This window comes from Necator americanus, chromosome V, assembly GCF_031761385.1.
Source record: "Necator americanus strain Aroian chromosome V, whole genome shotgun sequence".
NCBI classification, from domain to species: domain Eukaryota; kingdom Metazoa; phylum Nematoda; class Chromadorea; order Rhabditida; family Ancylostomatidae; genus Necator; species Necator americanus.
The window spans coordinates 5,172,134-5,184,818 of record NC_087375.1 but is presented as its reverse complement, the minus strand read 5'-3'; the positions used below and the strand labels follow the sequence as shown (position 1 = coordinate 5,184,818).

The following is a 12,685-nucleotide window of genomic DNA, read 5'->3' as shown; positions in this document are numbered from 1 at the left end:
ATGAGCACTAAATGATTAGCTCCTACTGAGAGCAACTCTCTTTCCGTCCTATCTCAGCAACAATCTAGGCTGTCACAATTTTCGTGCAGCAGACTCGGTCTCGGGGGAGATTATGTATAACAACAGTAACAGTTTTCATGGTGATATTATTTGATGCAAAGATATAGGGCTCTAATGCTGCAAACACTATGGTAGGGTCAAAATGACTGAAGCACGTACGCAATTGTTATGGAGGGGTCAGCAAACGTTCGCGTGGACACACCTATTGGCTCACGCACAATATTAAGAAGAGTATCGTGCTAGTAATTCTTCTTAGTACAATTAGGTTTCATTAGGCCGGCAATGCCCTAAAGGAGGTATCAGACAGAAACGTCACAGCATACATCAAGCTTCCCTCCAGAACATCCAATGGTTCGCACGATCATATACATGCGAGAACAAAGGATGGCACAAGGTACAGCGGGAGATGTGAAAAGAAAAGTAAAGAAGAAGAAAAACAATGGAATTAACAAACGAGCGGGAGAAATGTAGAGAACTAATACTCACCTGACAAGCAGAGGAAGATATGAAAGAGATAGGAATCAAAATCAGAAAATATTATTTTATCATGTCGTAAGTCCGTGCGCAATTTGTGTAGTTGCACACACGACATTGTATTCCACGCTATCCACTTGCGCCACAGTCGCTTTCTATACGCTTGTAGTCGTATTGGTGAGATTGTGCACTCTAAAACATCTAGACATTAGTGAAGTGCCCTTTAATTGAAATATTTTGGAAGAATGAATAATTGGAACGTGACATCTCTCTGAGGTGACAGTTTGGATGTGTATGAAGAGTCCGGAAAAGGTATGTGTGTTAGTAGAGAAGATAGTGTCTCTGTCTATTCTTTGGAATGCACAGGTTCAGCGATGATTCGCTCTGAGTCCAAGAGTAACCAATTTCCAGCAGTTCCGTTCCATTATCAAACAAATGGCACCGATTCCTTAGTGTTGATGAATTCTTACCACACCGGAAAAAGATTCATACTTCCTTCCTATAACAAGTATTGAATGCTAATGATGCTAGAGTGCTTTTTGGCTAATCCTACCAGCAAGAGCTCCTAAGTTCCAAGGGACTTTCGACTGTACCGTTCTACCATGCGGAAGCGGTTTCCTAAGATATACTCTGTTTATTTCAAATTTCGTCTGCCTCGTGATTCCCTGGGGACTTTATCGATTAGAGTGGAACAGTTGTTTCTTTTCGATCCTATACTATCTCTCTTATCGTTTTTGAGGTTGGGACATGAGTTCTGTTTGTTGCATCTCTTTTGTACTTTTTTTTTCTTTTTATGTTCTTCTTTGGTTTTGGTTCGGACATCATTTTCATGGGCAAATGACCTATTCGTGTCGTGTATTGCCAGTTGTTTCTGATATCAATGTTTAAGCTGTTTGTCCTTATATTTTTTTCAAGTAAATCATTATACGTACATCTACTTTAGAATCTTCATGTGCATTCTTTGTGCTAGTCATTCATAAATTATTCAAGAACTTCTTCCATTTACAACATGGAGAAAGGAGGAGTTGTTCCCATGCGATTGTTTGCTAACTGGGAGATGGACCGAGCCAGTTCAAGCGTTGTCCAAAGGTATGTTTATTTTGAATGTTCGTGCTAATTTCTTAGTTTTGTTTGGTCTTTGTCTGTTCACCTTGATCTTGTTCTTCTTCAGGGTGTGTTTCCTGAGTATGAACCGTGTAATTCTGCATTCTCTACCATCACAAATTCAGTCAATTGTCATTACTGCTAAACTGGAGGTAAAAACATGAAGTATATTGTTCCTTTTTTTTTTTTTTTTTTTTGGGGGGCCGCGCGGCGTCGGGGGCACCCCACGCCCCCCCCCTCTTTCACACATACTGCTCTACACGAATCTGCATCGCGGCCGTTCTGACAAACATATTTAATAGCAAATAAGCGCCTACTTTGTCTCATCTTTGCTTCGAGAACCTTTCTTGTATTTTCAGGGTAGTAAAAGGAGTTTGCGAAGCAACGACATAGGAATCACACCATATCATGGCCGTGTTGACCTAGATCTTGATATTTCCTTCACAATACAAGTACCATCTTTATTTTCGATTATCTTCTTTTTTCACTTCTGCGAAATGCTTTTTAGTATCCCCATTTTGTCAAACGGAAAGGAAACACGTTGCAAATCCTTATTCAGAGAAGAAGGAAATACAAAAACAGGCCGTTCCCGTCATCATTCAAGGTTTGTGTTCTCGTTTTTGGTCATGGATGGATTTTCTTTCGGTGATGAGTATCCTTCAGACAATAGCCGTAGGGATGGTAAATTTAACTCAGCTGCTTCAAAATGGAGGTCTTCGTGAGATACCGCTGTGGTCGTCAGAAACAGATGATAAACAGTCTTCAGAAGGTTCGTACCTAGTTAAAGTCAACGTATGAATTCATATAGATTTGCGTTGAAATTTGCTGAGATTGTACTGTAAATTATTCCTCGAATTCTGTTTGAAAAAGTATCAGCGGAACGTAGAAGACCCGCAGAACCCCTTTGACTGAAGGTGACAGGAATTTGGGATTGTTTGGTGTGAAAACTTCACTTTGTGATTTACCTTCGTCTATTGTTGCGTTCTAACACATCGGTGTGAATTCAAAGCTATGTTGGCTTGCTTAACTTCACGTAATATACTGTCATTAGTGCACTTCATTCGGAGACGCTCACATCGTACAAGTGCTTCCGTGCTTTTCTAGTCTGGTCGTGCCGTCGTCACAGAAAGTTCGCACTACAACGCGACGCTTGCTGTAGCCCTAATAATGAAATGAAATTCCTCATGTTAGTGGAAAAGAGATACACAATCAAGCTGTGAGAACATTTGCTAAATGTAGCGCCCACTATAAATTCACGCAGTGGGAATGTTAAGGATTAGATATTTTATGTGCTATGCGAATAAAAAGTGGTGTCATGACAAAAAATTACGTTCTGGGTAGGCAAGGTTAAAATGTACCCGTCATATTAGTTCAGTTCGGGAGTTTATCACGGTACTACAACTCATTGTAGGGGGTCCTTTCATAAACATTATACTCAAACGATTCTGAATTGAAGTCGAACGCGTTTACATATCTCGGTTAATTAACGTCAACACTTATTGCCTTGTCCTTTAAACGTGTCTTTGATTTTACCTAGGCGGCTTTTCAAATATCATGCCTACTTTCCTTGGAGCACTCAGATCTTTCTAACACTTCCAAATATAACTCCAAATCGTATTTTCAGTACAAAGCATTGGTCGCTTACATCTAGTTACATGCCAATCTCAACCGCTTGAAATTGATTTGGAACGGGACAGGGTTGGCAAGAAACAGAGTGGCATTGAAGGTGATCTTAGTGAGGTATGGATATTTTTTCCTTCACGTACATATACAGTCGTATATATAATACGTTATCCTGTTCAGGACGACTCTGACAGTGACTACGAAGATGTACCTGGAGATAGTGACATCAACGAGCCAACAAGTGCTAGAAGCACGGCGAGGTAGTGTAACAGCTTAATTAATACAGATCACGTTTACTTAGTACCTCATAAACACTGTTCTTTCTCTTATTAATATTACCAAGTCAAGTGTTCATTTCGAAAGCGGTCAAATCCATATGCTTACACGGGGAATAAGATCTTACATAGTCCTCTTTGTAGTACAGTTAGTGTTGTAATCCCGAGCAAGAGCCACTTCGGGATTCACTGCAGTGGAATTGATAGATCTAAGAAGAATTTTTTTGTTCATTTATTTACACTTTACTTTACTTAAACTTATTTTCCTCTATTTATTATACTTGTATTCGGCGTGATGAACCAGCGTTACAGTTATAGTTTGTTACGGGTGTGTTGAGTGGAGCACGTTCAACAGAACACGCTCTCCTACTGCTTTATTGTACAGATTTCACCACGCTATCTGGTACAAGATACGTATAGGCACTTAGGTTTATATGTCATTGATCAGCACTTCACAATGAATCATACTTGGAAACATCAAAGATTAAAGTCTAAAGCCTTCTCTCTGCATTTAATTTTGTTTTTATTTGGTTTTATTCTTCTGTTTTCTGAGATAGATTTAGTGAATTAATTGAAGTTCAACTACCAGTGTTTTATTCGCTTTCTCGTTAGGACCTCTTTTGCATTTGCAGGTTCGTTTCGCGTCATTGATGTGCCAGATTTTTTTTTGATCTTTTTATATTTTGTTTTTTTTTTCTTAAGTATTGTGCTACTTCTACGAGACTTAGTTAACTCTAGCAAATTTGAAACGATTTTAGGAAACTTCTTATGCCGGTTTTCTTCTGAAAACCCTTACTTCTACACAAAAAAGTACTCTTTCATTTCAGAAAAATTTGGTTCAAAGAGAGACTTTTGTTTATAACAACGATGCGAATGAGGTGGATATCCCTTAATCTGTTTCATAAAACCCTTTTGTTGTTTCGTGCATCCGTGAATTTTTGACTGCCGTCGCCTTCCATTCTTAAAAAAGTGCTTACAATAGCGATTCACTCATTTTGTATGCACGTCACCGCACGACCGTTAGTAAATAAGGTAGCGTTACAACAGCTAATTTCTTACCTACTATAACGAAGACTATGCGCATCATCTTTATCTCCATCGACGAGAGGTTTTTTTTTTCGAAATGCTATAATTTCTTTAATTTCATTTCTTACATTTGCAAAGAAGTCATTCCTGTGATTGCAACTTCCGTAATAACCAGAAAGTAATATGAATTTTCTAGGGGACAAACTGTCCGGATGAATCACAAGGCTTCCCACGCGACTCGAAAGAATAATATAAGGCAGCGATTTGTCACATTGTTGAAGAGGTTCAGAGTCCCAGAGGAGGAGGTCAGAGTTGTTTTATTTATTACTGAGAAGAAATTGTTGCGTGAAGAATGAGTTTTGTTTTATCTGGAAAATGTATGACATTTTCTGTACACTCTGCTTGAACTCAGGGAATTCCTTCGAGATCTACTTCTGCTGCATTGGTTCCGACAGATAGAGAGTTGCAAGACCTTTTTGAAGAACTCGAAAATATGAGCGATAGCGGTAAGGTTTTACTTCGACCCTTCCTTTTTTTTTATAACCTACCGTTAATTCATTATTGTTTTTTGGAAGTATGTGGTTGATCTGTACCGGATCTCTTCTACCGTTCTAAATATACATTGATTTCTTCAGTGTCAGACTTTGCTGTTAAAAATGCTTTGAATAAGATATACTAGGGATGTGCCAGTCTGTCCAGTAAGTGATCAGTGAACAAAAACACTTTTATTACTTCCAAGTAGCTGAGTGAATGCTTTTGCTTCTCTCACGATGCGTAGAATTTCGTTTATGTTAAGTGACAACACCGTTAAGTCGAGGTCGATCAACTGTTTCAGGACCTGAAATGGCGGTGGACGAAATTTCTATCGATAGTAATCCAAGGCCTGGGCTTCGCCCTTTTTTTACACGATCAAAAGAAGTTCTCCCTGCCATTTATGATCGCGTAAGTGATTTTTTATTGACATTATTTAGTTGGTAGAACGTCTAGCTTCTTATTTAACATTCTCTGGGAGATTAAATGCTCCACTTCTCTCATTGAAACCTCCGTTGACTAATTCTTGAACACCTGCAAAGTGACATCAACATGAAGATTGATAGGACTCATAAAGAATCTATCTGAAAATTGAATGTCTTTCCATGAAAGGTTTTTTTTTTTAGTGTTTTAAACCTATTGTTTGCTTTTAAGATACTCTTTTTATTTATTTATTCTTTGTACTGGAGGTAAATCTACTATTCTTAACATAACAGTCACTTTTAAATGAAGAATTAATCTTCAGTCTGGATATTTACCCAGATCGTTTCCACTTTCCATTTTAAAAGTGACTGTTATGTTCTTGGTGTATAGAAATATGATGAAGAAAGCACTAGTGAAACACCTTAGACATTACTGTGTTATTCGAGTTGTTTTTCTTGGAGTCGGACAACATAGACAAATAATATCCTTTTGGAGCAAACTAGAGTGAAGATTGTCGATGACGAAAAGTTCACAACCCCACTTTAAAAAGCCGCAAATCCTTGATCATTGTCATGCATGGTTGTGAAAGATAAACGATTAATCAGTTTCCCTCTTTAGTAGTGAAACAGAATGCGTTTGAACATGCCAATAATTAAAACTAGCCTTTTATCGTTGCAGTGGCCCACATCTACTAGTTTAAAGATCCAGTTCCATACTCAACTCGCCGTAACGTCATTTAAGTGCAAACCGCACTGAACACACTTTCGTTTTCCCAGAGCTTCTGTGAAAAATCCTGCTAAATGTAAAACTCTTTTTATTTATTCCTTTTATTCCTTTGAATCCTTTGTTGTTACGATACTGCCCGGTATAAGACATTCTCAATGCATTAGCTCTGAATATCTTTAGAATAACCGACAACGTTTTTTGAAGGATGCAGAAAATGGGTCCGATAGCGAGGGTGAGGCAGAAGACCTGGACTGGTCATCTGAAACGGAAAAAGAACGTGACAAAAGCGATATGAAAGGATCCCAATGTCAGGACACAAAAAAGGAAATGATGGGATTCGCTTCAAAAGCTTCAGGCGATCAGCAGTGCACGAGTAGCGTAACATCACCTTTAGTAAGTCAATAATGTTCCATCTTCGAGTTAACTTTAGAGCAAGTATCGGCTCTTTTTAGATCACCTCGAAATCACAACATAGAGTAGGTTCAACAAGTAGTGCACCACTAATTCAATGCTCATCGCTTGGTGGGATTTCTCATTCGATAACAACCGGTTCAATCTCTAAAAAGTTGGAAAAGGATAAAGTAGGAATAACACCGAGTGAGAAAAACATTGGAGTCTCCGAGCAGGTAGTTACCTAGTTCTTTTTCATACCCTGTATCCGCCAATGTTTTTATTTGGTTTCATTTCCATTTTCTTGCTGCTACTGCTTACCTTTGACATTTTTAAAGCTGATAATTGCAAACTAAAATCACAATTACATTTCTATTTTTATAACATTTATCTTGAAATTGTCATAGATCTATGGTCCACGATTTTGAAGGAATTTCATAGACTAGGCTGCTCGCAGAGTTCAGAGCCGCGCGGTTTGGAGGTTCTGTGGTTTCAGTGGTTATTGAGCGCACTGTTGTGAATAGTCACTAACAACCAATACCGCAGAGGCCCCAACCACGCGCCCATGCGGCTCCGAACTTTGCGGGCAGCCTTAAAGGGCTACAGATTGAACTAATATTTGCCTTCTAGTGGAAGCTTAGTGAGGTTCATTACTAGTTTCTGTTTCGCTGCAGCAATATCTCCAACTTTCAGATTTCTTCGTTTCTAATCGTTTCCTTTTTCGGTGTATATGCTTTTGACAACCCAGTCCCTAATTTCTTGTGGTTTACTCTCTATCTCACTTGATGTGGACTGTTGCTGAATTTGGATTGAAACCAGTTTTACTTGTTAAAATAATTAATACAATGACATGTTGATGTAGCTAAAAGATCACTTTGCGAACTTCGGAACAATTTCAATCCTTACGGCAGGGTTATTTCAAGCACTCTCAGTTTGAAATCGGCGTAGTCGGGAAAATACGTGTGTGCGACAGAAGCCAGAGCCAGAACCATGTCGGTTTTTGTCTTTTGTTTTGTAAACGCCCCAAATCAGTTGTTTAAACTAAGTTTTCAAATTGTAATACATGGCACAGCCATGTATTGTATTACATATTATTATTGTATATATATATATATATATATATATATATATATATATTCATTAAATTGTTTTCGGTGGAGTGGATTCAATATACGGTATCTTTCAGTTATCGATGCTGCTTTCTTCTTATCCTGCCACATCACCTGGATGTTGGTTATGCTCTTATCTTGATCTACCTCATCTATCTACCTTTTCTGTGGCTACTGTTAACTGCCCATCTGAAAATGCTGTGAAGCAAGCTATGGGACAAATTGTGAACACAATTCTGAATTTGTTAGTTTCTTCGATCATTTCAATCTCTGTTTTGTGCTTTTCTTCACATTCTCTCCAATTTAGCTGCAACTCGAATTCTTCCAATCCTCCTGTAACTTTTATCGGAATAATTGGAGCTGATAAGTTTGTTGGACAGGTATGATAATTCCATAGAGGTAAATTGAACCCTGCAATTCTCGTTTATTTAGATTTTGCGTGCTTACGTGGATTGTCTTCATCATAAATCATCAAGTAACTGGCTGCACTATCTACGATTTGCCGTCATACCCGCTCCACACTCATTGATAGCGAAACTTATTGAAGGTGGTTTTTCTTCGGACATCTTATAGACTTCAACATCTAGAGGGTATTTCTCTACCAACGATGGTTGGCGAAGTGGTTGTTGCGAACTTCACTCAATGTCTCACCTTATAGTTGCTATAACTATCGCCCTTAGTCTCGCATCTCGCACTGTCCTCAAATTCAAATTCAAAAGGAGACTCAAAGTAGTTCTCATCTATATTACAACCCTTTATTTCAGCGAAACCTTTGTCAAAGAGTACTCGGAAACCTCTGACATGACAATATTTAAGAATTTTCAGTCTTTAGTTCATAAAAGAGAGAAATCATGAATATGTATGGTATATAGTCGGGTCAAAACGATGTGAAGCACGGTACAGTTGCGCTCGAAGCGGTGCGGTGGAGAGCAGCGGTTGGAATTTAGTTCGAGCCCAACTGCTTACGCAACAACACCCTGTTTCGTGTCGTTTTGACTCTACTATATGTTATTCAGTCAACCTTTGCCTGTGATGAGTACACCGAGACTTGAGAGACAAATATCGTGCTCTTTTGTTTGGTGTTAGAGAGGTGTCCAAAAATAAAATTAACAAGTTTCATCTGCTGTAGAAAAGTTGGATGCAACTAACATAGATGATACAACCATACGTCAGGATAGTGTGAATCAGAATTTTTCAGTTATCAATTTTTGAGCTAACGCGTATCTTTTAGGCAAAATAAGTAAAGCATTGTTCATTTTCGACATCCACGTAAAGCTAAGTAACAAAATGTTGAGCAGTGAGTGTCGACACCAATTTCCCTGTCACAGAAGGGCAGTTACTAGTATTCGAAAGATCTGGAAGCCTTTAAAGGGGTAATTGATGCAGCACAGCCAAACGTTTATCTTCACTTAGAAAAAATCCCACATTTCGTTATGAACACAGTGGGGTCTGTTGCTATGTAATAGTAGAAACCTGCCACATTAGATTTCTCGGCCTAGGCCTGGATCAGTTCTACGACAGGTTCCGATAGTTTGAACAACCCAGCGCGGATTATGTAAAACTAAATCTCATGGGCTAATCGTTAGATGATAGGTTACAGTGTCGTTGGTTCATGATGACCACACAGGTTTCGGTATTGTAAACAACGCATTCTTTATAGGAATTGATGTGGCGCTCGATCAACTTTGTCGTGACATGTGGGAACGATGGGCTGATCTCAGCTCTGCCGATAAGCAAGCGGTCACCGAAAAAATGAATTCATGGATTGCAAATGGAGGTGGTTGCTTGAATCTGCCAATAGGAGAGGCATTGCTGCAGATGACTGAAAAAGGTCAAGAGGTTAGTTCGCATATTTTATCGGTTGAGTAAAGGTGAGAAATGAAATTTTATTGTGAAGTTTGTCGTTAATGTATTTGACCCTCGTAGCATTAACAATACATGAAGAGGAGAGGATAATAAATGTGAAAGTGTAAAATGTAGAAGAAGGGGAGAGGAAGCGAGGGAAAGGAACCATCAAGTCCAAAACCCTAACCGGACTTCTTTTCACTGAATGTGAAAGCCCAAGTTGATAACCAAAAGATGAAAATAAGTAAAGTATATGCTCAGGATATTCCGCCTGTTATGGTGTTCACTTTGTTGATTACTTTTCCACATTTTGTTCTTATTTTTGTCTATGTTGGGTGAGGAATAGTATTTACAACAACATTACTCTTGAGCACGCTCACGGTAAGGTGTAGATCGACGCTCGGATTTGATTCTTTCCTTCCTATTTTTAAACATTTAACTAAGTTAGACAAGACTCGCTCCAAAAGAAACCATCCATAAACGCTACTTGCAACCGTTAGCCAAATCAGAAATTTTCCCTTCACTATATCGTTGTCATCCTCAGCATAGGCAGTGAAACATATACTTCTCGCAAAAAAAGCAACGAAAAATTCCTCACGTGCGTGTCATATCTTGTTATTCGACGCTAATCGTTGAAATTCGAATCTTCACATCCATTTTTATTGGGATCCCTCTCACGTGATGATATTCCGTAACTTGTGAGAGTTGCGAGTTTTTTTTAAATTATTTAACTTTTTTCAACTTTTCAACTTCTGTAATGAGTGCGCTTTCATCTTGTTCTAGTAAACAAGTCTCAACCCTCTAGGTATCCTTCTCGTTTTGTCTTCATTCGGACCGATATTGCCTTATTTAAGGCGGATGCGTGTCGAGTCTTCGTGCCTTTTCTCGCAGAAGTTCGAGTTGGCCAAAGCAGTGAAGATGAAGATGCGGGATGCACGTACTCATCTCCTCGGACAGTTGAGGTCGAAAGGGAAAATGTAGTTTCTGCGCGAGAATATTACTCTGGTCTGTTGTTAGACTCAAGCATGTATTAATTTTGTATGAACATTAGCTTGTTTTTTTTTTCTTACGACAGATTGTTATCAGGTTTGAGCAGCTCACCGCCTAACAGTCCTCACATTCGTACTGACGCCCATGAAATGCACGTTGAGTATTGGCTTGGACGCGATCCATCAAATGTAATTCTTTGTTATGTAATCACATTAGTTTTTTTTTTTTAATTCTCGTCAAGTTTTTTTTTTCTATATCTGTTCCATCTTTTTCATTCAGGAAAATACGAATACGACCGGTGCACAGAATTTGACTCCAAATTCCAAGAAAGATCTCACTAAAGGATCCATAAAAGCCACGTTCCGGACGCTTGTTATAACACGGTAGTTTATTCATTGCAAAGAAATTATATTTGTCATTGTTACTAAACAGGACATGCAATCATCCACTCTTGTCACTATCGTTTGTAAAGGAGAAGAAAAAAGAAAAGATGCTTCAGAAGTTGGGGATGAAGAAAGGACAGGTTTGTGGATTCGTTATACTAATGGAGAAAAGTAAAATCCACTTTTTCTTATTGTTTTGAATCTTGCTTCGATTTCGTGATCAGCAACTACGTTGTGATCCCTCCATAAAATCTTCAAGTTAGGCTAGTTAGTTGTTTTGACATAAATTCTTGCCTAAGCGTTTATTTTTTTCTGCAGCTCCAGATTTTTTCGAAGCTGTTGTTCTATATTCGGTCTGTGTCATTTATATCATGATAAAATATCATTATTTGTTGAAACCGTCATTGTCAAGTGTATTCCTTTCAGAAGTCAGAAAATGAGAATCCAGTTGTGCAGGTGGCTGCTGTATCCCGATTGCTCTGTAGCGGTGCAAGCAAACACAGCGATCTTACAGGTTTCCCTTGCCTCGTTTTAAAATGTTGATTATATGTGTTCATGTTTGTTTCTCATTCCAGTGAGCGTTGATGGCTCCGTATACGAACGTGTTCGATATTTTCAATGCAGCTCACAGTGGCAGACTCACATAAAGTCTTTTCCAGTATCACTTATCACACATGGTGCTGCTCCTATTGCACTGTGAGATTTTCTAAGCCGGACTTAACCACTACGTACTCTATTCACTTGCCAATCTCTTTGAAAAATTATTTTGCCCTTGCTTTGTTGAAGTGGTCTCGAGAACAGTTTTGGTTGCTTACACATTTTTGATTATCTCGTTTTTTTTTCGCTTTCAAATATCTCCTAAGGCGAACATCTTCAATTCTTTCCGCTTTTAGTTCTTCTTTTTTTTCTTAGTGAACGTGAAGTGAAATTTCTAAGTGTTGGTTTCTCAGACTTCCTTAAAGTTGAGCTCTGGAAGATTAAATCTACACAGCTCTTAAGCTTAAAATGAAAATAGAGCAATCATAGCATCATAGCAACCAAGAAACTCACTTTGTAATTGTAACTCTCTGGTTTTCCTTCTAACAATACAGAAAACTTCATCTCTTCAAGGTTTCTACGAGAATTACAGGAAAAGCCATCTTGACCGAGCTACTGCAAATTTATTGCTGCATTGCAATGTTTCTTTTCTGAAATCCCTTATGCTTTTGAAACGCGTAGATTTTTATAATATGCTGAAACACAAGGCTACCGTATTCTAGTGCTTCTTAGATTCATATATGTGAATTACTATCAGCAAGCGCCAAATCTGCATTGTTGTTTTTTCTATTTCGGTCACAAGCTCATAGTTCGGTGTTGTTTCTTGGAAACAGTGAGGTAGTCCTACAGGCGTAGGATGCTGAATCATCTGCATTGAACAGTTTTTTTTTGTCAAGTCACCTTTTTCGTGTTTCTTTTTATGTGCATAGTAGTTTTTTTCCGTTAATATTCGTTTGTTTGCTGCCCTTTTACTGTCTTTTTTCTTCACGCAGTTGTATCTATCCTCAGCTCTCCTTCCGTATGCCTTTCAACTTTCGAGATACCTTTCCGTTTGGAAAAATCTGTTCGCTTGTCTTTTTTTTTTCGAACGTGTAGTTTTTCCTGTGGGGTATGTAATCTTTGTGTAAATCTGAATGCATGCATTTCATCTGTCAACTGGAAAATGACATATTTTGGTGCTTTTAGAACG

The 12,685-nt window shown here is 38.4% G+C and overlaps 1 protein-coding gene across 1 annotated transcript; it reads left to right on the top strand.

Moving 5' to 3' along the window:
* Window positions 1-1,543: 1,543 nt before the first annotated feature.
* RB195_012953 (uncharacterized protein) lies at window positions 1,544-11,659 on the top strand (the record flags this gene model as incomplete). Its single annotated transcript, XM_064202563.1, has 22 exons — window positions 1,544-1,623; window positions 1,706-1,790; window positions 1,998-2,090; window positions 2,147-2,242; window positions 2,302-2,407; window positions 3,263-3,378; window positions 3,442-3,521; window positions 4,759-4,867; window positions 4,975-5,068; window positions 5,398-5,504; window positions 6,447-6,635; window positions 6,695-6,868; window positions 7,819-7,985; window positions 8,049-8,121; window positions 8,174-8,288; window positions 9,402-9,580; window positions 10,441-10,591; window positions 10,673-10,764; window positions 10,856-10,959; window positions 11,009-11,099; window positions 11,386-11,473; window positions 11,535-11,659. The coding sequence occupies 22 exons, from the start codon at window positions 1,544-1,546 to the stop codon at window positions 11,657-11,659; spliced, it is 2,514 nt and encodes an 837-aa protein (XP_064058444.1).
* Window positions 11,660-12,685: the final 1,026 nt, after the last annotated feature.